This window comes from Dunckerocampus dactyliophorus, chromosome 8, assembly GCF_027744805.1.
Source record: "Dunckerocampus dactyliophorus isolate RoL2022-P2 chromosome 8, RoL_Ddac_1.1, whole genome shotgun sequence".
Taxonomy (NCBI): domain Eukaryota; kingdom Metazoa; phylum Chordata; class Actinopteri; order Syngnathiformes; family Syngnathidae; genus Dunckerocampus; species Dunckerocampus dactyliophorus.
Genome location: NC_072826.1, coordinates 13,419,448 through 13,444,135, shown reverse-complemented (window position 1 = coordinate 13,444,135; position 24,688 = coordinate 13,419,448). Strand labels below are relative to the sequence as shown.

The window sequence follows — 24,688 nt, the reverse complement described above, 5'->3', positions numbered from 1 at the left end:
TTTTACATATTTCAAAATGTTGTAACATTCCTAACATTCAAGATTCAAGATTCAAGAGAGTTTTATTGTCATGTGCATGGTAAAACAGCAGTTATACCATGCAATGAAAATCTTATTCTGTTCATTCTCCCAAGGAAAAGAAAGAAAAACACAAGAAAGAATAAGAACATAAGAAACATAAACACATATACATAAATACCAAGAAATTAAGCAACAACAGAAGAGACATTAATGCAAGTAAATAATACAAATAAATAAATAAATAAATAAAGTGCTATGAGTGTGTGTTGCGTGTGGCGTGTCTGAGTGCTTCATTGAGAAGCCTGATGGCCTGTGGGTAAAAGCTGTTTGCCAGCCTTGTGGTCCTGGACTTCAAACTCCTGTAGCGTCTGCCTGACGGTAGGAGTGTGAATAATGAGTGTTGTGGATGTGTGCTGTCCTTGATGAGGTTGTGTGTTCTGCGTAGGACTCTAGATGTATAAATGTCTTGCAGTGAGGGGAGGGCTGCCCCAACAATGTTCTGTGAGGTCTTGATCACCCGCTGGAGTGCCTTCCTATCACGTGTTGTACAGTTACCGTACCAAACAGTGATGGAGGCGGTAAGGACACTTTCGATGGTGCATCTGTAGAAGCAACTCAGGATTGTGGTGGACATGCCAAATTTCCTCAGTCTTCTCAGGAAGTACAGTCTCCTTTGGGACTTCTTCAGAATTTGTTGGGTGTTGTGAGACCAGGTGAGGTCCTCGCTGATGTGTGTGCCAAGGAACTTGAAGGTTTTCACCCTCTCCACCTCAGTCTCACCAATAAACAGGGGTCTATGTGGCTCCTTTTCCCTTGTTCTTGGGTCGATGATCATCTCTTTAGTCTTATCTGTATTGAGAAGGAGATTGTTATCACGACACCAAGCTATGAGGTCCGCCACCTCTCTTCTGTATGATGTTTCAACACCACCAGTGATCAGTCCGATGACTGTAGTGTCATCCGCAAATTTAATGATGCTGGTGTTGTTCTGGGAGGCCACGCAATCGTAGGTGAAGAGCGTGTAGAGGAGTGGACTCAGCACACACCCCTGTGGGGTCCCAGTGCTCACAATTCTTGAGCTGGATGTGCGGTTGTGGACTCTGACTGACTGGGGTCTGCCTGTGAGAAAGTTAAACACCCAGTTACAGAGGGAGGGAGACAGGCCAAGTGTGAGGAGCTTATTTGTGAGTTTGTGGGGGCAGACTGTATTAAAAGCAGAGCTATAGTCTATAAATAGCATTCTGACGTATGTGTCCTGGCCCTGTAGGTGAGAAAGGGCTGTGTGGATGGCAGTGTTGACTGCATCATCCGTGGACCGGTTCTGGCGATATGCAAACTGTAGAGGGTCCACAGTTGCCGCCGGGATGCTCTTTTTGATGTGGGTCATGACTATTCTTTCAAAGCACTTCATAACAATAGGAGTGAGTGCTATAGGGCGATAGTCATTCAAGCAGGTCACGTTGCTCTTCTTGGGTACGGGCACTATGGTGGTGGACTTAAAGCAGGTCGGTACAGATGCTTGTGCAAGCGACAGGTTAAATATGTCAGCAAGCACATCAGCTAGCTCTGATGAGCAAACCCGAAGTGCACGTCCTGAGATGTTGTCTGGGCCTGCTGCTTTTCGTGGGTTTGTTTTGTTTAGAACCCTGCGCACATCAGCTGATGTCACCATGAGAGGTGCGTCCTGTGTGCTCCCCAGGTTCAGCCACCCTCTCTGCTCATCAGAAGTTTGGGTGTCAAAGCGGGCATAGAACTCGTTCAGCTCATCTGGAAGTGTGGTTTGGCTGGACGTGGCTACGCTACTCTGCTGTCGATAGTCTGTGATGTGCTGGAGCCCCGCCCACATGCGCCGAGGGTCTGAGGTGGAATAGTAGCCCTCCAGCTTCTGTCTGTACTGTCTTTTGGCCTCTCGTATGGACCTCCTCAGGTCATATCTGGCCTTTTTGTAGTCATCAGCGGTGCCCATGACAAATGCAGTCGAACGAGCACGTAGCTTAGCCCTTACATCACAGTTCATCCACTGTTTTTGGTTAGGGTATTTTCTGTAATACTTGGTGGTTGTAACAGTCTCTATACATGTGCTAATGTAGCCAGTAACAGCAGAAGCATATTCATCCAAATCAACAGTACAATCTTCCCTCCCCGCTGCAGTTTTAAACACATCCCAGTTTGTGCAGCCAAAGCAGTCCTGAAGTACTTGATCAGTTTCTTCATTCCATACTTTAACTGCTGTACTTACAGGGGGAGCTTTTTTGAGAAGTTGTCTGTACGTTGGATAAAGGAATATAGAGATGTGGTCAGCCTTTCCAAAGTGGGGTCTTGGAACAGCCTTCAAAGCACCTTTCATGTTGCTGTAGACTTGGTCCAGGATGTTATTTTCCCTTGTGGGAAAGCTCACATACTGGTAATATTTGGGGAGGACAGTCCTGAGGTTACAGTGGTTGAAATCGCCAGATATAATGAATACAGCGTCTGGGTGTTTGGTCTCGTGTTTATCGATGATGTCATGCAGGAGGCCTAGTGCATTAGCAGTGTTAGCTCGTGGTGGGATGTAAACAGCAGTTAAATACACAGCGCTAAACTCACGAGGTAAATAAAAAGGTCTGCATTTCACCATCAGCAGCTCAATGTCCTGCGAGCAGTGCTTTTCCATCGTCTGTACGTCTGTGCACCACCGTTTGTTTACGTAAACACAGACGCCGCCACCTCTGTGTTTACCAGACGCTAAAGTCCGATCTCCCCGGTAAGCAGCAAATGATTCCAACTGGATCGCCGAGTCCGGTATATCCTCCGTCAGCCAGGTTTCTGTGAAGGTGAGGACACAGCATTCCCTGATCTCACGTTGAGCTGTAATCCTTGCTCGTAGTTCGTCCATCTTGTTTTCAAGAGAGCGGACGTTGGCTAGCAGCAAGCTTGGTAGCGGTGGCCTAGTCGCTCTAGCTTTTAGCCTAGCATGCAGGCCGGCTCGCTTGCCTCGTTTACGCCTCGGATGCTTTGCTCGCCGGGTATTCAGCTCACCGGGGCCGCAGGCTGCTGCGTTCTCCCGGCGCAGAAGAAAGGCAAAGTCTGAGAGGCTAAATGAAAGTTCATGGTGAACCCTGCCGATGTTCAAAAGTGTCTCCCTGTTGTAATGTACTGCGTGAGTGTGTTGAATGTCCAAAATGAACAATAAAATAGCAAAAAATAGAAAAACACGGGAGAGTGTCACAGAGACGTCTGCCACGGAGGGCGCCATCTTTGATCTTTGATAACATGTGCGCTGCAAAACGTCTGTCATTTGTGCGTTCTTGCTAGATGCTGCACTGTTCTTTCTAATGGCTGCCCTGAACAGAAGGATTATCAGCCCAAAAAAGCCCCTGTTTCCATCGGCCCATACAGGTGAGAAAGTTTTAATATCTAATTGAAAATACCAATTAGACAAGAAAAGGAATTTACATAATGTCCCTCATTGGGTGCAAAGTGCAGGTTTAGATTGCACTATTTAAGTAAATAATTCATCATGGCAAGCTATACCACCCTCGGATCATTCTAAATGAACCAGTACCATCCTTGAAATGTATCGGCAACCACGAATCGTGATACGGATCAAATCGTGATTAAAACAAATCACTATACCCCTAGTTGCTAGACTAGTCGCTAGACTAGTTGCTCGACTAAATTGTGCATGGAGGCGTTCCGGAAGTGACTTTAATGAGGTGCCCTGAGGGACATTCGCCGAAAGGTGTGGGTGTAGGTAGGGGGCGCGGACAAACCAGCTGATCTGGTTGAAGGCATGGGAGTTGGAGGGAAATAAACGGGTCCTCCTTTAGGTCAGCTGATACCTCTTGACATGGCGACTGGCCTGAGCTAACACTCTGCCGTTAACGTGGTCTTCTTCCACACTAAGATGGGCCTAACCCCTCACAGACATCCACTTGAAGACACTGCTGCATTTTTGCCTTCTTCTCATTGTTGGTCCTGAGGATCATTTTTGGACTTGTCAGCTAAGATGAGAGCAGCCAGTAGACAAATGGCAACAAACAGCCCAAAAAGCTTTTATCCAGTTTTAATGAAAAATGATCTTAAGCATCAGCTAAGACATTGTCTTTGTGAAACTTCCACTGAAGTAAGAATGGAATGCCTCCTGATTGGCTGCCTTAGGTTGAGAAGCCAGTTGCATTTAACGCATGACGCCAACACGGAAAATTACGGCAGCAATGATGCATTTAAGTCAGCAGGCCAAACTGTGACTCACCAGGAGGTGTTGGAGGTCAAAGGTGGACACTCACAGAGCGAGGACAAGACGCTATTGTTTCCTGGAAGTGGATCCTTCAAAGACCTTTGACCTGTCAAGGAATTAGGATCATTAACTGGTGACCCCAATGCCCAAATCACCCTTTTGCCCCCAAATTTCCCCAACCACCCCCGAGCTCCCTGAGGGTAGATTAGGCCCGACAGTGAAGTGGCTCAGGATGGTGTCCCCACTGGATTAAGATTCAGTCCAGATTCTGCCTTCAATGGCGCAGAGCTAGAGTTCAGGGGGGGTCAGTGGTTCTACTCAATGCCCCATCAGCTGATTCTATGCTGCCGGATTTAAGCAGTTTGCCCTTCCTGCCACCCCCGTTTTAACGCCATGTCTGACTCCATCATCGTCACCACTGCTGTCATTGTGGTACACCCCCCACAGGCCTACCTTCCACTCCAAAAACCGATGTCAGATTGCTGCTAAATGTTTTAATGGAGTGTACAGTGGACCTTTGGAGATCACACACAATCTTTGATTTATTTGAAATTGAAGGTCCCATCCATCCATCCATCCATTTTCTATACCGCTTCTTCCTCATTAGGGTCGCGGGGGCATGCTGGAGCCTATCCCAGCTGACTTCGGGCGACAGGTGGGGTACACCCTGGACTGGTGGCCAGCCAATGGCAGGGCACATATAGACAAACAACCATTCACACTCACATATTGTAATATATTCATGTGAAATAATTATGTCATACAAAATCTAGCCCTGATGGAATTTAGACAGTTTAAAAGCACTTTTAGTAAGCTACTGGGAACACGGCATTTGTGTGTCTTTAGCTTTAATGCTAAAGAGCTGTGTTTGTCCACACCGGTCTCCAACAAAGTAACTCGATTCTTTTTACTCAGTCCTGAGAGTCCTTCATTTTTTTCGTTTTGTGCTAAAATCAAAATCAAATGCATGTACGCTCTGCTGAATGAATGAATGAACTTGACTGCCAAGATGGAGGATTACAGCATACACCCAAACTCACCAGGAGGTGATCAGACTTTTACAACAAAGATTCAGACGTTTTCTTGGAGAAGGAAAGGTTGCATGTACTTCATATACAAATACAAAGTAAGAACACAATGTTTTTCAGTTCATAAATATAAATAAATAAATGGGTCTCAGAAGTATTTGCAAACATTTTGAAAACATTTTTTAAAACCAAAGAGAATTATTCTGCTCTTTTTTGTTATCTTTTTAATGAGCAACCTGTATTAACATAAAAAAAACTCCGGAGGAGTCAGTGTCTCACCAGCCAGAAACATCGTCGCAGGTCACTGTCTAACAACGTCATTAAAACCTCACCTTTATGCATTCATTCACAGCATTAACATGGGGAAACAAGAACGAGACGCAAGGAAGAAGAGAAAAGGTGCGTCTGCCTGCAGCATCAGCATCACAGCACACAACTATGGTGCGTTCACTGACATCATTCTCGGTTAGCCTAGTCACTGAAAGAAAAAAAACGTCTGTAGCTGACTGAAGAGCACCAGCATTTGTTTTAACACGTGTACAACGTTCAACTTCAACAAACCTGCAACTTCAAAGCTAGTGAGGGAGATGATCGGTTTTTGTCACGTTTGGCGGGGCACACATTAATTACTCTTAGAACATTCCAAAAAAGTCACTTTTGCATAAAAGAGGAGCTGCTATTAAAATGTATTTCTCCTTAAGAAAAGATAGAAATAATCTCTTTATGGGGTTGAATGTAAACACTGCCAGCAGGTACCTAAAATGATTTGTTGCCTCTGTGCAACAAGAAAAACACACACCGTTTTTCCCTTTCACTGACATCCTTTTTGCCTTTTCTTGGAATGTTCCTAACTGCTGCAGCGAGTAAAAGTTATGTGTTCATCTGTCGCCACCATTCGCCTCGGAAAGAAGGATCCCTCTGTGTGTCTACACACACACACACCTGTTGTCCCGCTGTGTCGCACTAGCATTTAACCTGCACGTGACCCCTCATCTGCCATCTATCTATCTACAGTATCTGTCTTTCAAGTGTATGTGTGGGTGCACATGAGTAGTATTTCATTCATCTCAATGGTGGGATGTCAAATGGTTAAAACTGTTCACACACGTGTTCGGTATATGTGTGTGTGGGTGTATTTGTGACTGTGTGTGTGTGTGTGTGTGTGTGTGTGTAGCAATAGCAGCTGTGCGCTCATCCTTCAGACTGTTGCTATCACGTGCACTGTAACCATTTGGTGCTGCCATATGTTAGCATGCAAACAAGTGTAGCTTTTATTTACACACCACATAAAGTGCATTGATGTTTGTTTGTATGCTTCTCTTATAGTATGTTTAAAAAAGGTATCGGTGTCGTTCAATCAGCAATGCCTACATATGCATTATGGATAAAACGTATACAAACGTGTACGTTTACCTGCTTAAAACAGTTTTATGTAAAGACATAAATGTTCTTTCACACAGAGCTGACAAGCCACTAGTTGGCGATGGTATGGTGCTTCATTTGCATTAGTAATATAGCGGTGCCTCGCTTAACGTCCGCCCCGGTTAGCATGTTTTTTGGTTAACAACCAAAAATTTTGCAAAAATGTTGCCTTGGCTTTCCTTCGCCCAATTGTTTAGCATTATGCCTCATTCTTGGAGCACGCACACAAGACGAAATCTCACAATTATGGGCTGCGGGCGCCATTTTAGGACGTTTGTCTCAGAGTTGTCGAGAGATACACAACATAACAAACACATGGACTTAAAGAAGTCGCTTAAAGAAAAGACCGTCGTCATTTCAGAGGAGTATGGAAATGTCACGGCGAGGCTCAGTCATCGACTGCATGCACACGCACACATACATAGCGTCAAACCGGCGGCGCATCGAGGGTGACACTCTGTGTTTCTGCTTGTCTCATTTTACAGCATGTTCCCAGCATTCGCAGTCAAACATAGCACACATCACCAGACATAAGGCATCCTCGCCGGCACACTTTCGCAATGTCTCTGCCTCCAGCGGTTGTTCATGTTCTATATTAAACGGAAAGGTACGGGTTTATTGGTTGTAGAATGTTGCTATTTAATTATTATATTATTATTATATATATTATATATATTTTATATATATATTATATATATATATTTTTACATTTTTGCAAATTGTGGTTGCAGCACAATAATGTGTTTATTTTGTTATTAAATGGTTTTGTGGGGATTTATTTCCAACAAACTAGGTAAAAGTAATGTTAAATGTTCAGCTGTCCATTCATTTGTCATTTGTAATTATTTTTTGCATAATTTTCTGCATGTAAAACTATAATTATTGTCTATAAAATGTGGTTTGTGTTAACATTTGTGTGTGTCTGGAATGGATGAATTGGATTTACATTATTTTCTATGGGAAAATTTGCTTTGGTTAGAGTCCGTTTTGGTTTGAGTCGGACCTTCTAGAACAGATTAATGACATTAACCAAGGCACCACTGTGTTTAGTTAACATGTTGTTTGTCTATGTGCCCTGTGATTGGCTGGCGACCAGTCCAGGGTGTACCCCACCTCAGAAGTGAGCTTTGACAACAAGCCAGCATAATATCTCAATATTTCGACATGACTCACCTCAGTCGACATTCTCATGATATTTTGTTGTCTATACAGTGTTCCCTCGCTGTATCACGGTTCACCTTTTGCGTATTTGTTGTTTTGCGTATTTTTTTTGTGCTTTTTAGTACCTGGCCCTTTAAGAAGAATTGCATTGTGGGAGGGTGAGTGTCTCTCTCTTCCCTCTCTTGGCTGTCAGCACCGCCCGTTTTCTTCTGCATCCTGATTGGCTGTACACCATTGTCAATCAATGTCCTTTGTGCCACCCTGTTGTGTTTCCTGTGTCATCGCTCGCTTGCTTGCTTGCTAGCTTACAGTCTTTGTATGTTTGCAAGTTTCTGCCTGACAAATCCCACAATGTATTCTAAACATTCCGCGCCCAAAAGGCAGAGGAGGATGCTAACCATTGCACAAAAGGTTGGACTTCTGGAAATTCTGAAGGAAGTTACGTAGCTGTATGGCGCCATTACGGAATACTGTAAATGAATATTCAGTTCAAAAGAGGACTGCAACAGGAGGAGGAATGCAGCAATACATTTTAACAAGGAGTGAAATACATGTGAGTATACGTGTATTGTGAGGGGTTTTACAGCCTTAAAACATATATAACAATTGTAAAAAAATTAAGTTGGCTACTTTGCCGACTTAATTTCTTAATTTCTAAAACCTATCCCCGCGATAAATATCTATCTACTATCCATAATGAGTCACAGAAGTAATTCCACTTCTCACAAGTCTAGATAAATGCTGGAAAGCGGAAGACGACGGACTTATGTGCATGCGTTCTTTCTTCTTCTATGGTTTGGTGTGTTCACAGCGCCACATGTAGGTGTGCCCTGTGTATCACATCATTTTCACTCTGGTCCATTCCTGTCTGGGTGCAACTATTTATTAATCCAGCACAGTGTGGATGCGACTTATTTTCAACAACATTCCCTTGTTTCACTGCCCTTACAATTAATTTCTACATCTAAGTGCAATGCGTTTGCAATATTCTTTCATAACAAAGTTGAAGGTAAAAAAAAATGCAATCATTTCCACAACACAAATAACTATTCTGCAGCCAGCTAAACACCTGGAGCTGACACATTTCATTGACGAAACAGTTTAGGAGATCATCTGCAGTCTGAGTCTATCAGCATGCTGCCTTGATGAATTACCCACTAGATTTCTACAGTCTGTTCTGAGTAGTTTGCGACCAAAACTCACTCATCTAGTTGACATCTCACTTCAGACTGGAACATTTCCAGAGGCCCTAAAAGCCGCTGTCATTAAGCCTCTTCTGAAGAAGAGCAGTTTTGATGCCACAGTACTGAACAACTATTCTAGAAACTATTCCCAAGTCATTCTTGGGAAAAGTCTTCGAAAAGGTTTTATATCAACAGATTACTGAATTTCTCCTCTCTGACAATGTGTTTGATACTTTCCAATCAGGATTTAGGCCCCACCCCAGCACTGAGACAGCTCTGCTCAAGGTGACAAATGATATCCGTCTGAACACAGATGCAAGCAAAGTCTCAGTTTTAGTTCTGCTAGACCTGAGCACTGCCTTTGGCACAGTTGACCATTCAATCTTATTACAGGTTAGAAAACTGGATAGGAATCTCTGATACTGCTTTAAACTGGTTCAAGTCCTATCCGGAGGATGGCTATGGCCTGTGAGGTTCCCCAGGGGTCAATCCTGGGAGCTCTATTGTTCAGTACATGCTTCCTTTAGGCCAGCTAATAGACAGCTGGAATGTGTCCTGCCACAACTATGCAGACGATGCTCAGATCTACATGTCATTGACAGCCGGTGAACATGGTCCTGAACATGGTTACTTTGTCACTGCATCAAACAGATCATTGTGTGGATGCAAAACAACTTTCTCCAGCTAAACTCAAGACAAAACTGAAATCATTGTCTTTGCCCCACACAAGCAAAGTGTAATTAGCCACCTCGACTCTTTCTCTAAAACCTAATCATCAGGTTAGAAATCTAGAGGCAATATTGGACTCATATCTGAACTTTAAGAGCCACATTAAATCAATAATATCATCAGCTTTTTACCATTTAAAAAAACATTGCCAAAGTTAAGGGATTTGTGTCTCAGCCAGATTTAGAGAGACTAATCCATGCCTTTGTCTCCAGCAAGCTAGACCACTGTAACGGTCTTCTCAACGGACTCTCTAAGCAAGCTGTAAAACAGCTGCAGTACATCCAGAATGCTGCTGCTAGAATCCTGACTAGAACCAGGAAATATGACCATATTAGTCCACTACTCAGGTGTCTGCCCTGGTTTTGTGTCGCTCAGAGAATAGACTTTAAAACAGCTCTGCTTGTGTCTTCATGGCCTTGCGACAAAGTACATCTCTGACATGTTAGAGCCACATAGACCATCTCGGGCTCTGAGAAGCTCAGGGAGTGGTCTCCTGCGGTGAAACACGGCGAGGCTGCATTTCAATTTTAAGCTGCCAAAATCTGGACCAGTCTTCCAGAAGATGGATGACAGTCCTCAACTGGGGATATGTTCAAATCCAGGCTGAAAACACTTCTATTCGACTGTGTATATAACAGGTGAAAGTATTTTATCTGCACTCTTCAATTTTAATTCATTTTTACTTTTTTTGTTTTATGGAATGATTTTATGCAATTTTATGTAATGATTTTAGAGTGATTTTGTTTCATGGAATTATTTTGTGAAGTGATTTTACCCTTTTTTTGCCGTAAAGCACTTTCAATTACCTTGTGTATGAACTGTGCTCTATAAATAAATTTGCCTTGCCTAATAAATGCCAGATCACCTGTTAGGGCTCTGATGCTGCAATTTGGAAAGCGTCTGGAGTGAAGACCATCATGTACCATTTATGGAAGTGTATATATACACACAAACACACACACGCACGCACACACACACACACATGTACTGGCAAGCCACTTTCACTTCTGTCTGACTTCCCATCAAAGTGTCACATGTTACGCTAAGAGAGGAGCGTGGGGGAGCTTTTGTGATGTTTTCTGTCTTCTCATCAGTCTCCTTTCTTCTCTTTCATCCGCTGAAGATCAGAAGATGAAAGAAGTTAAAAGGACAGCTTTGGATAAGAGTGTAATGTTTCTTTATGTGTCATTGCCAATTCATAGCCTGGCATGCAGACTACAATGTCATCTAAAGATGCTCGATAATGGTGTTTTACCGATATCTAATATACCGATAATGTTCAGCACTACATTACAGATGCTGATATCAGCAGATGTCAATATTGGCAGCAGATCTTCCCTCAAACTAATGTCAGGTCACATCTTGTGCCATGAATTAACACATTATGCTTCTTTTACTGTTATGCCACCGCATGCATTTCACAAATAAACACTGTTTGTACAAAATAAGACAAATACAGCAATATGCAGCAAAAGGGACTTATTTTGTTTTAAACATCTTGTCTCAACAAAAGTGATTAAAAAGTCATGACCAGTTACAGTAGGACGCCTTACTTCCTCCTCGCATAACCAGCGCTTTCATTGCGAATTTAAGCTATTTTTCTAAGACCCTATTCTGTTCAACGCAGTGACGTGTAGTGAGGTACATGGCTGGTGAGGCACTGACTCTTTTGGAGTTTTTTGTATGTTAATACAGGTTGCTCATTGAGAGGATAGCCAAAAAACAAAGACAATAATTCACTTTGGTAAAAAAAAAAAAAAAGTTTCCAAATTGTTGACAAATGAGGCTCTGCCTCACCTGCCTCCTCTGACCACACATCACTGGTTAGATGCTGTCTGACAAATGTGCAGAATTTGTAATGTGAAGGCTGAAAGTGTGCTGTTTTGTCTTTGGGCTTTTGAAGTTTGTGTGGCGTCACCTCTGTGATGATAAAAAGTACCTCCCGAGCTTCATGGCTGCTGTCATTTCGTCTTGAGCTTTCACAACGTTAACAGCGGACATTTTATTAAGACCCTTGTTGACACATATTTACATTCAAAAGGAAACTTTTTCTGTGTGTGGAGCACATCATCATCGCGGCCATATCATTATCGGCAGAAAAGTCCATACTGATATAAACTGAACGAGAACATCGGACGATTATATCGGTAGGCCGATATTATTGGACATTCCTAGTGTCGTCTGTAGGTGCAGCGATTCTACAACACACAGAAACTAAGTTATTGTTATATTGTTTATTTTTCTACTTATAAAACAGGGTTCCCCAATTCATTTCCATTGAGTAGTAGTGGTAGTAGTAGTAGCTCAGAGGAATTTACATTCAATTTCTGAGTTGTCCACATCATAAAATGGCCGTGAGGCCCAGTCAGCTCTTTATTTGACAGGAGCCAATCATGAGCTATGAATAAAGCCCAACCCACCGTAAATTGCAGGAGGTCATTACTCAATATAACAGTTTTCAATCTTACAAACAACATTAAACTCATCACACAGCAACTTAACACTCAAAAGTTATATCTCAGAAATATAGAAACATGTAATAATAGTACAGTTTAAAATGACAAAAACCCAACATTTTAAAGTTTTCCCATAATGCAATTCATTTGAGAAAAACATTTTATTGGGGGAGCATAGAAAGCATAGAAAATGGTGGATGGCGCTGTAATGTTGCCTCTGTCCACCAGAGGGAGCCAGAGGACCCGGAGCCCAAAGCCCAGAGGGAGGCTGATGTCATTGCAGCGCCCCAGACACAATGCCTTATGGAAAAGCTTTCAAATGTTGGGTGTTTTTTTCATTTTAAACTCGTATTGGTTCATGTTTGTATATTTCTGAGGTATACCTTTGGAGTGTTAACTTTCGTCACTGACTCACGAGCGGCACAGTGTTTAAAGAATTAGTAGTAGTTCTGAAGTAAAGGAAATGTCACCAAATTAGAATTTGGCCATAAATTAGCCACACCGCTGTATAAGCCGCAGGGTTCAAAGTTTAAGAAAAAAAGTAGCCGTTTATACACTGGAACTTACGCTAACTATTTAACTCTGTGACAGTTGGACCCCGTCGTAACAGTCTTGTCGCTTTTAACTGTTTTATTCTGGAGGTGAGTGCTGGCGGTGCCCCGGGGGTGGGACGACTGGGGGGGGGGGCTCCTGCTTAACGACCTTTACAGCGCCCGCACCCCACCCCCTCCCCCACTTGCGATCAATGTAGAAGGAAGAGGGTGGATGGTTGGTGCATGGGTTGGGGGGTTGTGCAACACAATCAAGAGAGTGTTGCTGAGGGGGGAAAGCGAGAAAAACACCAGGGAGGAATCCCACCCACTCCTCCTCCTGTCATGCCAACATATCGCTAAAGAAGTCCAACTTCTCTGGTCCTGGCTTAAAAAGATACATGGATGATAGATACTTTCTATCTCTCCTGTTATCTGTTAAATGAATGTTAGCTCTCCTGCTAACATTCAGTAGTCCCACCGTGACTCGTGACTTATTCACTGGAACCTCCCCTTTATTTGGATTAAGAAACCTGTTTCCCATTAGAACATGAGGTTAATAATAATTAAATAATAATTCCTACTTGTCGCTATAATAAACTTTTATTACCTCAACACTCAACGCCCCAGTTTTTGTATGATTCGGTTTTCCTCAAACATTTTCGCTCACTTTTTGCCTCGGTTTTCCAAGGCACAAATTCTGGGCACTTTCTGGGTTTTCCGCACATATCCAACTTGTCCGTTTTGGTTGTACTGTATTGTTCCACAAAATCAAGTGCCCAAACAAAGCACCTTAAATGTTGGTGCCTCACTGTGCATGCATTTTTTTTTTTTAGTGTGACAGCTAAATAATCCAACATGGGGTCAAGGAAAGTTGTGAATGCCAGCAATTTGATAAAGAGGAGGAGAAATATTACTGAATGCAATCTTGCCGGATGTACGATCATTTATAACTATTGAGTGTTGTTTTCTGCAAGTAAAACTATAATTATTCTCGATAAAATGTATTATTGTTAATATTTTTGGGTGTCTGGAATGGATGAAATTGATTTACATTATTTCCTTTGGGGAAAATTGCCTCAGTTTTTGTACATTCTGCTTTTTGTCTAACGTTTTGGAACGAATTCATAACAAAAACTGAGGTTCCACTGTGTAAAACATAGTCACCCTTAACTTTGATGTACCTGGGCGGTAAGGCTTTGCACATAAAACCACTAAACATGGCTCACTTTGGAGTTTGCATTCCATTATTTGAATTATGGTTGACTTAGCCATATTGTACTGAGCAGCCAGGACAGTCAATAAAATTATGTCGTTAATTTAAGGCCTGCGGGCCATTTTCAGCCCACAGTTGTTTTTTTCTTGGCTCTCGGCATATTCTAAAAATCAAATGAAAAGCCCCTAATAAAATATTTTACTAATTTGCTTTGTCACACAGCTGGATGTTTTGTCCAAAGTTCTTAGCATATATTATATGACCTACATGGGATTGGTTTTAGCATCTTCAATATATAAAATGCATCCAAGTGCCCCCCTCCATCCTTTAATTTCGCTGAAAAAACATTTTCTTGTCAACCAATTCCACTCTGAGCTTGCTGACGTTGCTCTGAACCTTTTCCTGTCATTTTCAGCCATTAACAAGTTGGCCACTGAGGATAATTGAGTAACGGTCCTTATTTTTGCTGCAATTTGCAATTCTACAATGGAGGAATCATGCAACCGGACTAGATACCCGAGCCACCTCAACTGGCTCCTCTCGGTGTGAAGGAGCAGTGGCTCCACTGTGAGCTCCTCTCGGATGACCGAGCTCCTCACCATCCATTTTCTATGTCGCTTTTCCTCACTAGGGCCGCAGGGCCATGCTGGAGCCTATCCCAGCTGACTTCGGGCGACAGGCGGGGTACACCCTGGACTGGTCGCCAGCCAATCGCAGGGCACATATAGACAAACAACCATTCACACTCACATTCATACCTATGGACAATTTAGAGTCTGCAATTAACCTAACCTGCATGTTTTTGGAAGGTGGGAGGAAACCGGAGTACCCGGAGGAAACCCACGCACACACGGGGAGAACATGCAAACTCCACACAGAAATCGAACCCAGGTCTTCCCGATCTCCAGAATGTGACTTGTGGCCAACATGCTAACCACTAGACCACCGTGCAGCCCTCCTCACCATCATCTCTTACCTCAAGTCCAGCCACTCTACGGAGGTGCCCATTGTACGCCTCCCTGGTGAGGTGTTCCTGGCATGTACATGTCTCACAGCTGCCCTGGGAACGCCTCGGTGTCCTCCTGGTGTTACTGGAAGAGGTGGCCGGGGTCGGGAAGTCTGGACTTCCTTACTGAGACTGCTCCCCCCGCGACCAGGAGTCAGATAAGCGGATGAAAATGGATGAATGGATGTTAGTCATCGTTTTCAACTGAAAAACTTATCTAATCTGCAATGCGAAAGCACCAAAGCCTCTTTAGCATGCGAGAGGAGGCACGCCTTTGTCGTCTTTCCTGGTGTCATTGTGACGAGAGGGAGACTCCACAGAGTCTGCCGCCGCCTCTCGAGTGTGATCCCATGCTGACGTAACACCACTTGAAACTGTTAGATTATCTGTGGAAAGGCTGAATGAATCTACAATGTAAAGTCATTATCTAACCAGCCTAACATTTCAGCAAGCATTTTATATCTTGTCAAGTGACAAGTCCAAAGAAAGTAAACTTGGATTATACTTTTGAGTAGTCAGTGTACAGCTTTAGATTTACTATCCACTGAAATGAGTCAACACAGCCATTATTGTCGAAATAGCTGGCAATAAAAGTGAGCACAACTCACAGTGAACATGTCCAAATTCTGTCCTTGGTACAAATATTTAGTGTGAGCACCACTGTTATCTGGCACTGCCTTAATCCTCTTGGGCATGGACTTTGCCAGAGCTTCACAGGTTGTGACTGGAATCCTTTTTCACTTTGGAGATGGTGGATGTGAGACACCTTGAACTACTCTGCCTTCCTTCTGCCACCTGTGCTCAAATGGGTTCAGGTGTGGAGTAGACATACTTGGCCACTCCATCACCTTCAGCTTGCTCACTTGTGACCTTGGAGGTGTGTTTGCGCTTGTTCTCAATTTGGAAACTGAGTTTCTGGTTCACGGCGTCACAGTACATGTTGGAATTCATGTTCCTCTCAATGAACCGCAACCCCCCCGGTGCCAGCAGCACTCGTGCAGCCCCGGGCCACCATGCTTGACTGTAGACAATACATCATTATCTTGCTACTCACTTGTGTTGCTAGCTGTTGATTCATTTTCAGTGCATAGTAAATCTATACTGCTATACAAGCTGTACGCTGACTACTCTAAAGTACTCTTCACAAGATATAATAACGCTGAAATGGAAGGGCTGTAGTCACATTTGTCATCTGTCTTGGGGATAAAGCTTGAGACGACATGAGCCTGGTCTCTTTGATTCTGTTGTCTTTCGGTTCTTTAATGATGGAAACACAATGAACCTTTTCCTACTTGTCCGTGTCACTGGGTTCATGCAAAACAGGGGGAGCACCACTCTGCATGTCAAAAGCGAGGGGGGAAATCAAAAAAGCCTCCAGAGAGGTTTCAAATTCCCCCTCTGACATCACATTGGTTTCCCCTGATGTTTCAAGTCAAGTCTAACTGTGAGAAATAAAGAAAAAGCGTAGCAGTCATCCTACTATTATTCTTATTAGTGTGCATTTCTTTCATGTAGCCCCCTCAGAGGTAACAATAGCTTTGTAGCTTTGTCTATGACGGTGCCATGCTCAGCCATTGCTGCTTTTGGCTATGGCATTCAGTGGGGGCTCGACTTTCGAACGCTCATAACATTTTCTGACCAAATTATGCTTTACATATCTTGTGTGCGTGTGTTTCATTTTCTAATCTTGTTTTTGTTCCATTGCCTTTCATAGGACTTACAGACGGTATCCGGCAGCCTTTGTGCACAAATGACTTGGGTCAAAAGCTCTTTGTGCTCATGACACACATCTGATATTATAATAAGGTTATTCTTTGAATGTGAATGACGAAGACACAGGAAGTGCATCACCAGACTTGGCGAGGGCAGGCCCTCCTGGCTGGCCGCGGCAGCAAAGCTTTCTGGGTAATGGCTTGCAGATGACGGTAATGTAGGGCAGCTGCGTCAGTCTCGGAAGCTTCCAGAAATGTCCTGGCTGTTGAGTCACATCCAGGCAAAAGGAGGCTTTGACATTCCAGCGTGAACGCACGATGACTCAGACTGAGAGCAGCTGCTGTGAATTAAATAATAAGTCATGTATTGTTCCTTTAGTGTAATCATTGTTTTAAAGTTGTGATGAGCTTAAAAATGGATGGCATTCCACCCCCTGCCCTGCTGTAACTTACCTATTTAGCAGCATCGGCCAACCAAAACCATACTAGGCTAAAATGGCTCACAACGATTAGCTTGACTTCACCCCCTGCTAAATGCAGCTAACAGTCATTGAATAGATGAAAAACATAAAAAAAACAAGACAAAGCTACTAATTACGACAGCTAATTCATTTTTTAAAAGTTGCCTAGTTTCATAACTATAAAGAAAACGGTTACTGAAGCTAATAGTCTGCTTTGAGCCCTGCTAACGTGGATAAATTAATAGCAGTTGGCTATTGCACACCTGCTAAAACGGCTACTGTGACGAACAAGAAGTAGAGTCAAAAGACATTTCTTAATCTTAATAGAGCTATTATAATGCTTTTTCTAGCTTTAGTAGCAGTTACAAGCTACCTAAGTTGATTCAGAGTGGAAAAAAGCTTTTGAAGCTAATGTAACAGTTTGATGTGGCGTAAGTTGATTGGTCATGCCTGTTGAGTGGGGCGCACGGATGTTCCGCTAATAGCTACATGGCTTGCTAAAACAGCTATTTCATCTCAAAGAAGCCACATAGCTTCAACAATAATGGTCAATTAACAAAAGTCATAGCCTGCGTTGAGGCCTGCTAACGTGGCTAAGCTAATGTAGCATCCGAAGTGTAAGGTGTCTAAAGTCACTCTTTGACAAGACAAAAACTCACACATTTTTACTTTTTTACTCTTACTCTGGCCCTGTTTTTTCAACACAACAATGTGACCACAGCGTAGCAAAACAACAGTCGCCTTTAAATGGCATCATCCGTGCATGCCCTCTCCAGGCATGACCAATCAAACTACGTTAAATCAAACTGTTACATGCGTCCTCCCTTACAGAAAGAAATGTCCACATTTCTACATAAGCAAAGCAAATAAGCAAAGTCAGCTGTTAGAGGGGGTGCCATGCAGGTGTCCCAGCACCTCAGGGACCAATACAGCTGGGACCACCACCTGGGTTGTTTGTGCCACATTAGCTAATTGCTACATTTCTTGCTAAAAGACCTATTTGATTTCAAAGAAGTTGGCTTACTTTAAAACAACAACAACAATGGTTAATTTATGATACTCATAGTCTGCTAATACCTTAGCTACAATACTTACTGAATGGCTAATAGCGTTAATAGTCTTTGTCTGACATTAATACAAGACAGACAGAAACGACATGCTCATTTCCTAAAGAGTTTCAACAGCCAGCTAGCACTCCCCATGATGTTTATCTTTAGCGTGACGGAGGAAGATGAACATAGAGTGGTTAACGTAGTAGTAGCAGCAAGAGAAGCCCACAAAGTGTGTCATACTGCGGTTTAGTGACAGAACTATAAAAAACCCTTTCTCTGTGAGGTCTGTCATTATTCACAAACCTCAGCTTACTTGGTGACATTTTTCTCTCTGCATCGTTATTGTTGTATGCTTTTTTTCCGTCACGCTTTCCTTTTGGTGATGTGGCGCATCACAATGTTTGACTTTTTTTGTCTCTCTAAAACCACAAAGAAGCGAGACAAAAAGCAACAGAGGCGACGACGCTACAACATTGTGACTCCTTGCGGGACACTTTATTAGGTACAGTTTTGTCAAAATTTGCAGAAAAAAACTAAAATGTAGGACTAAAAATATGATAAAATGCATGTAGATGTGTGTTTTAGCTCAGAGGTCAAAAAGAACTTTAAAAAAGCGTTTATGGCATCTGATCTGTTCACTTGCTTATCTTGCACACCTGACGCTCCGTCCCACTCGCTCACCTTGACCTACATCACACGCACACACACACACACACTTAAAATGCAAACATGTAATATAACGACACACATGTCCACACAGACACATGGACTCAGCTTGGGTTGCACAAGACATGAAGCCTCACACTTTGCCCCGAGACAACACTCTCATATCTGCTTAGTACCAAGGAGGAGCCTCCATAAACATTCATGTACCTGTATATTTTTGCTGTGTTGGATCGGGCGTTTCGGGAACGCCAGCGGATGCCGCGTGTAATGATACACCCATAAAAATGTCTATTTCTGACGCACGTCCCGCTCTCACCCCGTCCAAACCCTCCTGACATTGACATTCCCCTCCAATTCTGGATCAACATTTGCAATAAATGTGACTGTTGAAATTATTATTAGATTCAACTCTAGAACCCTCCTCTTCTCTCTACAAATGCCATTTTTCATTTGCAACACAATCCAGGTTTAAACACTAAGTATGCCTCACACACTTTTTAAATGTATTTAAAGTATGGCCCTCACCACTAATGTATAATAGTGTACGATGATCCATGAAGGTGCTAGTCCGAGCCACGTCTACGTACATGTAATTCCAGCAACGACTTACAATCTTATATTAACTTAAAGTTTTGTGGCTGGATTGACTGTTGAAGTTAGTGCTTCCGGAGCCAAACAAACTTTTGTATCTCACAGCGCACAACTATGCGTTCAAGGACTGCCGCATAATTAATTATTAGGCGATTCAAGTTGTAATAATACAAAAAAACGTGTAGTTGACTACAAGAAAGTAAAAAATCTGGTAATGTTATGAGAAAATAATTTTATTTTACATGGATATTATGAGACAACGGTTTCCTCCCACATTCCAAAAACATGCATTGGCAACTCTAAATTGTCCATAGGTGTGAATGTGAGTGTGAATGGTTGTTTGTCTATATGTGCCCTGCGATTGGCTGGCGACCAGTCCAGGGTGTACCCCGCCTGTTGCCCAAAGTCAGCTGGGATAGGCTCCAGCATGCCCCCGCGACCCTAATGAGGAGAAGCGACATAGAAAATGGATGGATGGATATGAGACTAAAGTTATGAGGAAAAAAGTTCTGATTTTACTAGAATAAAGTAATTTATGAAGTCTTTTTTGTTGTTTGTCCAATATGGTGACAAATTCTTGGCTAATGGCAGTTGGATTCTTGTGTTATTCTCCTTATTCAAATATAGTAGATGTAGATGATATGGCAATACATGATGTAGTTCAATAAGTTTGGTTTCCAAGGAGAAAGCAAAAATACACAAAGCATATAAATGACAGGGTGTGCGCACATGAATCAAGACAAACTATTAGACAAACTTTCCAATGCTTGTTCTTTAATTCCATCAATATCAAAAAAGTGCTGATGGAAAAAAAGATTCATTAAATTCTCAAAATTCAACTGACAGAGAACCCTTCCCCCAAAGACTAAAATAACTTATGATACAATAACAAATGTACATTTTTTAAAAATCTGAACAGTATTTTAGCCACCAACATGAAAAGCAACAGACACAGGCGGAACTGCAGCCAGGTGGAGGTAGGTTGTCGTCATGCTAAAACTAACTCGCCCCTGTCGTCTGGTCCAAACCTAAGCTTGGATTACACTTGCCACCACTGAGGAGACATTGAGGCAAAGTGAGATTTCCCTGGAAGACCACCAGGTTTGAACCAGACGCCAGCACTCAGAAAAACATCCTGAAAAAGTTGAACAGTTCTACTCCCAACCACACTTGATGCATTTAAGACACGCTTTGCAGACAGAGAACAACACATGAATGAAGAACATTGTTAAATGTTGTAAAAGATCCCATCTAAAGTGTCCAGCTTCACATTAACTTCCTCTTCACGCTGAAATGGGGGTGGGGGTTCAGATTCTTTGCAAACAGGGAATGTTGGGGAAGAGTGAATGTGATATTTCACACCTCAGCTCATGTTTGCTTGGGAAACACCATCCAGCTGCTGACTAGCAACTGGAAAAGTCCATGAAAGAGGAAGCAACATGGCTGCCAGTGTTCCAGCAGAATACCAGCAGGAGGCATCGGGCTTTTTCGGGGCAACAATCAAACTTTGGCTGACTTCAAGCTGAGAGCTACGAACGATGGCTACCTTTGAGCTGGAAGGGGCTTGAAGAACAAACAGCAGCTTGTTGAGGAACATGTGGAGCGTCATATGGACGGCATCAAAGCCAGTCCAGACAGTCTGCTTGCTGGTGGACCTCACAAAAGCCCAACAAGTTGAACAAACAAGTTGAAAACCATCAAAGAGCTGATGAGGGATCATTGGTTACTATGGCTACAAGACATCCTGAAGATATTCAAGTGTGTTTAGCGTCCTGAAGGACAACACAATAAACTGTCAACAGTCAGCAGTCAAGGCATCACAATGTTTGTGTGTGCGTGTGTGTACAAAGTCTACACTTGTTACCAACACAATTATCAAGTGTCACTTTTGTCCGCATGAAACATCCTCCTTACTCCAGTCAATGCTCAGTCTTTGTCCATGGTCTCTGCCCTTGTACAAGCCCCACCCCTCCCCTCCGCTCCATTACCTGCGGAGCTGCTCCAGTCTGGCTTTCAGTTCTTCCTGTTTGGCTCGAAGTTTGTCTCGTTTGGCCTGCAACCTGAAGGCGTGGTCCTCCAGGCCGTAGATGCAGTCTCTGGCCTTCTTCAGGATCACCACCTTGGATGCCTTGTCATTGTGCGACAGCTCAGGCACGTTGTCGCGCAGCCGTACAAAGCAGTTCTTCAGCTCGTTGCGCCGCTGACGCTCCATCACGTTGTGCGTCCTGCGGCGCTCTTCCTCGTCCTCCGTCTCCGCAGAGCTCCGGGATGATTGCTGCTCCCTGTGGTGGTTGTGGTAGCGTGTGGACGGCGAGGAGTAGTAGCTGCGGGAGGAGTGAGAGGGGCGCGAGAGCCCGTCGCCACCACGCGAACGCTTGTTGGATGAGGAAGGCGGCGGGGAAGCCGGGCGCGGCGCGGCGTAGTTGTGCTGCTGCTGGATCTCGAGGTGGTGGCGCTGGAGAGCACGCTGCTTCTCATCCTGCTTCTGCTGGCGGGCCGAGAGCTCTGTGGGGGGGCTGGAGGAGCAGCGCCCCACCGTCACCACGTCGATTTCCTCCTCTGGGAGACACAAGCACACACATTATTGACCTTTGACATGCCACAGTGACGTCTTCGTCCCCACATGTTTCCAAGCAAAGTGACGTTTCATCACATTGTAACATCACTAAACTACCATTCATTCCAAGCGTCAAGGCTACTGGCCTCAAACACCACAAAAAGTCCTTTCCTATTAGCATCGACATTGTTGACAGTTTAGTATTTTTTTTCTTTAAAGTTTTCATAAAATAAAATACAAAAGAGTGATTGAGGTAACAAAAAAAAAAGAAAGACAGTGAACACACAAGTTCACCACTTCCTGTGTGGTTAATAGTCAGCAAGGCCACAGGGCTCCAGCTACAAAAATTAGTCATTAGGACTTAATGGATGCACACGCACACGCACTATCTATTGACACACACGCACACAGAAAATCTACACACACACACACACACACACACACACACACACACACACACAGTCAAACTGTCAGTCAGCAGCTAAGACCCGTCCACACTCTTAAAAAAGCAGCACATCAATCAAAGAGCATCTCACAGATGTGCAGCCAGCAGTTAGATAAGCAGAGTTCAAAGCTCAATGTGGGCTCAGCGCCACTAAACATTAACGGCTATGTCAGTTAGGCCTCTCTGGACCATGATGCAAATAAAAGTGAGTGATAAAAAGTATGTGCTTCACAGGGTTTCATCTTACCTGAGTCGCTGGACGAGTACGTGGACAGCTCGCCGCCTGTCGAGCCGTAGTCCGAAGTGGCCTCGCTGGGCTCCTGGGTCTCCATTAGGGTCTGGCAGTCCAGTGTGGACCCGGCCAGCCCCTCAAAGATGCTGGTGTCGATGTCAGACAGCAGTGGGCTGGAGCCCAGCATGGAGGACACCAGCTTCTCCTCCAGGCTCTTGTCCGGGGCCAGGCACTTCCACAGCCCGTCCTCGCCGCTCTCCTCCAGAGGGGAAGGTGGCCCCCCGGTGGACACCCTGTCTTTCTCGGCTCCGTCCGAATGGAAGAAGGCGCAATTCCAATTGAGTTGCATGTCTTGGTCTTCCAGCAGGATGTCCGACACGTAGCTCAGCTGGTCACCCTTGGAGAGAGGCTTGCCGTCACCACTCAGACCCACCTTCAGTGGGGGCGACTGGGGGGGTGTCGGTAGGGACTGAAGGTCCTTCATCAAACTTTGGCAGAACTCTTCATCAAAGAACAGTGGGTCCGAGTAAAGCCAGTCTTGCGACTGAGCAACACTTTGCAACATGTTCAATCGCAGAATCTGGTAGGACATAAATCAATAAATAAAACAAATAAAGTTAGACAGGCACTAAAGTTCGGATCCAAAATAACGATCCAATCAGGAGGTAAATCCAATCAGCAGCACGTGTCCTTGTGAAAGTTAAAGCACTTCCTCCACACTGTGAACACCACTAGAAGACTGCTGCCTTTTAAATATGTTTACGTTTCTTTAGCTCCGCCCACTCCTCTTTGAAGCCCTGTAACGCCCTTAAAGGACCCTCCAACCTACCCCCCCTTCTCCCCATGACATCGAAGCAACAGCTGGGGGAGACACGGTTCAGACACTCAACACCTCTTTCCGAAATTTACATTTTCCCTACTAAAAAAGTTAACAGCTGAAGAGGTTGACCGCCTGCTGGCAGGGAAAAATACTTTGCATTTTTTTACACCTCTGTTGCCATTTCCCACACGAATGTGAAAAGAACACTCAACCGTTCAGACACAGCATTTGCAATTATTCCCTCTGATGAGACAAAGTGAAGCAGCGCTATCTGCAGGGTGTGAGGGTCCTGTCATAAACCACATGGTGCGTGGATGTATAGCAGGTTGTGATGCAGAACAAAGCTACATTGTGCGTGTGTGCTGTGCACACGTGTGAGAGTTAAAGAACGCCTCTATGCACTGTGGCAGCCCCACAAACATGACATAAATGCACAATTTAACACCGGCGTGCCTCGTAATAGCAGTACAAGTTGTTTATTTTAGCCTTTTAACCGATTGTCTAGAGGCCGATCGACTCTCTTAACACATAAAAAACATAAAAAGACCAAACAATGACAGAGGCTGACATGGTTCGTGGGCAAGTAAGCAGTTTGTTTGAAATGTAAACGTTTGCTAAGGAGGTTTTGCACATGGTGGATAGATGCTTGGAAGACATCCAACGTGGGACAACCCAAGTAGCAATGTCAGTGCAAGGCAATGCAGTGCGGCTGCCATTTAAAGCCATGAGAGTTACGAGCGTGGACCCTCCCTCCCCCCACCCCAAACTGCTGACCATGCGTGGGTCCACCAATAAGCACATGTTAAACTAGCTAACTAAACACGTTATAGAAAGAAGCAGCGTCCTTACCGGCACTTGGCAGGAGAGAACAAAGTGTAGGAGATGTCCCGAGGAGGTCCCCTTAAAGTCCACAGAGAGGGTGGATGTGATGACTACTTCGTGGGGAGAAGTTTTTTACGTGTAAACTTCAAGCGGGAGCAAGGCAGCATGTTGCGTCTGTAATGACCGGCTACTAGCACACTACTAAAGTAGGTGTGGTCAGCCTGACCGCATCCCTTTTAAATGCTCAGCTCGCCAGGGTGTCCCTCCGCGACTAAAAAAACGCGCCAAAACCTTAAAACCCGCCATCTACTCACCATCGATTATTCGATATACCTATCGATTATTCAACGTCATCGAT

At 43.9% G+C, this 24,688-nt stretch overlaps 1 protein-coding gene and 1 long non-coding RNA gene across 3 annotated transcripts; both read right to left on the bottom strand.

Annotated features, from left to right (window-relative positions):
* Positions 1 to 3,998: 3,998 nt before the first annotated feature.
* LOC129187050 (uncharacterized) lies at positions 3,999 to 17,509 on the bottom strand. 2 transcript variants are annotated; one of them, XR_008572342.1, is made up of 5 exons: positions 17,138 to 17,509; positions 16,824 to 17,025; positions 15,212 to 15,369; positions 14,943 to 15,104; positions 3,999 to 4,346 (listed from the first exon to the last, which is right to left on the bottom strand). It is a non-coding gene; the product is annotated as an uncharacterized LOC129187050 (long non-coding RNA). The 2 variants fall into 2 exon arrangements; XR_008572341.1 differs by having other exon boundaries at positions 15,212 to 17,025.
* Positions 17,510 to 18,544: 1,035 nt separating this feature from the next.
* On the bottom strand, positions 18,545 to 24,524 carry mych (myelocytomatosis oncogene homolog). The gene is made up of 3 exons (XM_054784546.1): positions 24,358 to 24,524; positions 22,704 to 23,268; positions 18,545 to 22,013 (listed from the first exon to the last, which is right to left on the bottom strand). Exons 2-3 carry the CDS (start codon positions 23,251 to 23,253, stop codon positions 21,439 to 21,441), a joined length of 1,125 nt encoding a protein of 374 aa, XP_054640521.1. The 5' UTR covers positions 23,254 to 23,268; positions 24,358 to 24,524; the 3' UTR covers positions 18,545 to 21,438.
* Positions 24,525 to 24,688: the final 164 nt, after the last annotated feature.

Bases quoted from the DNA above. Each gene is read 5' to 3' on its own strand.
- mych (XM_054784546.1), bottom strand. From the start codon at position 23,253: ATGTTGCAAAGTGTTGCTCAGTCGCAAGACTGGCTTTACTCGGACCCA. The intron at 22,014-22,703 runs GTAAGATGAAAC...TGTGTCTCCCAG, and splicing joins GTACTCGTCCAGCGACTCAG to AGGAGGAAATCGACGTGGTG.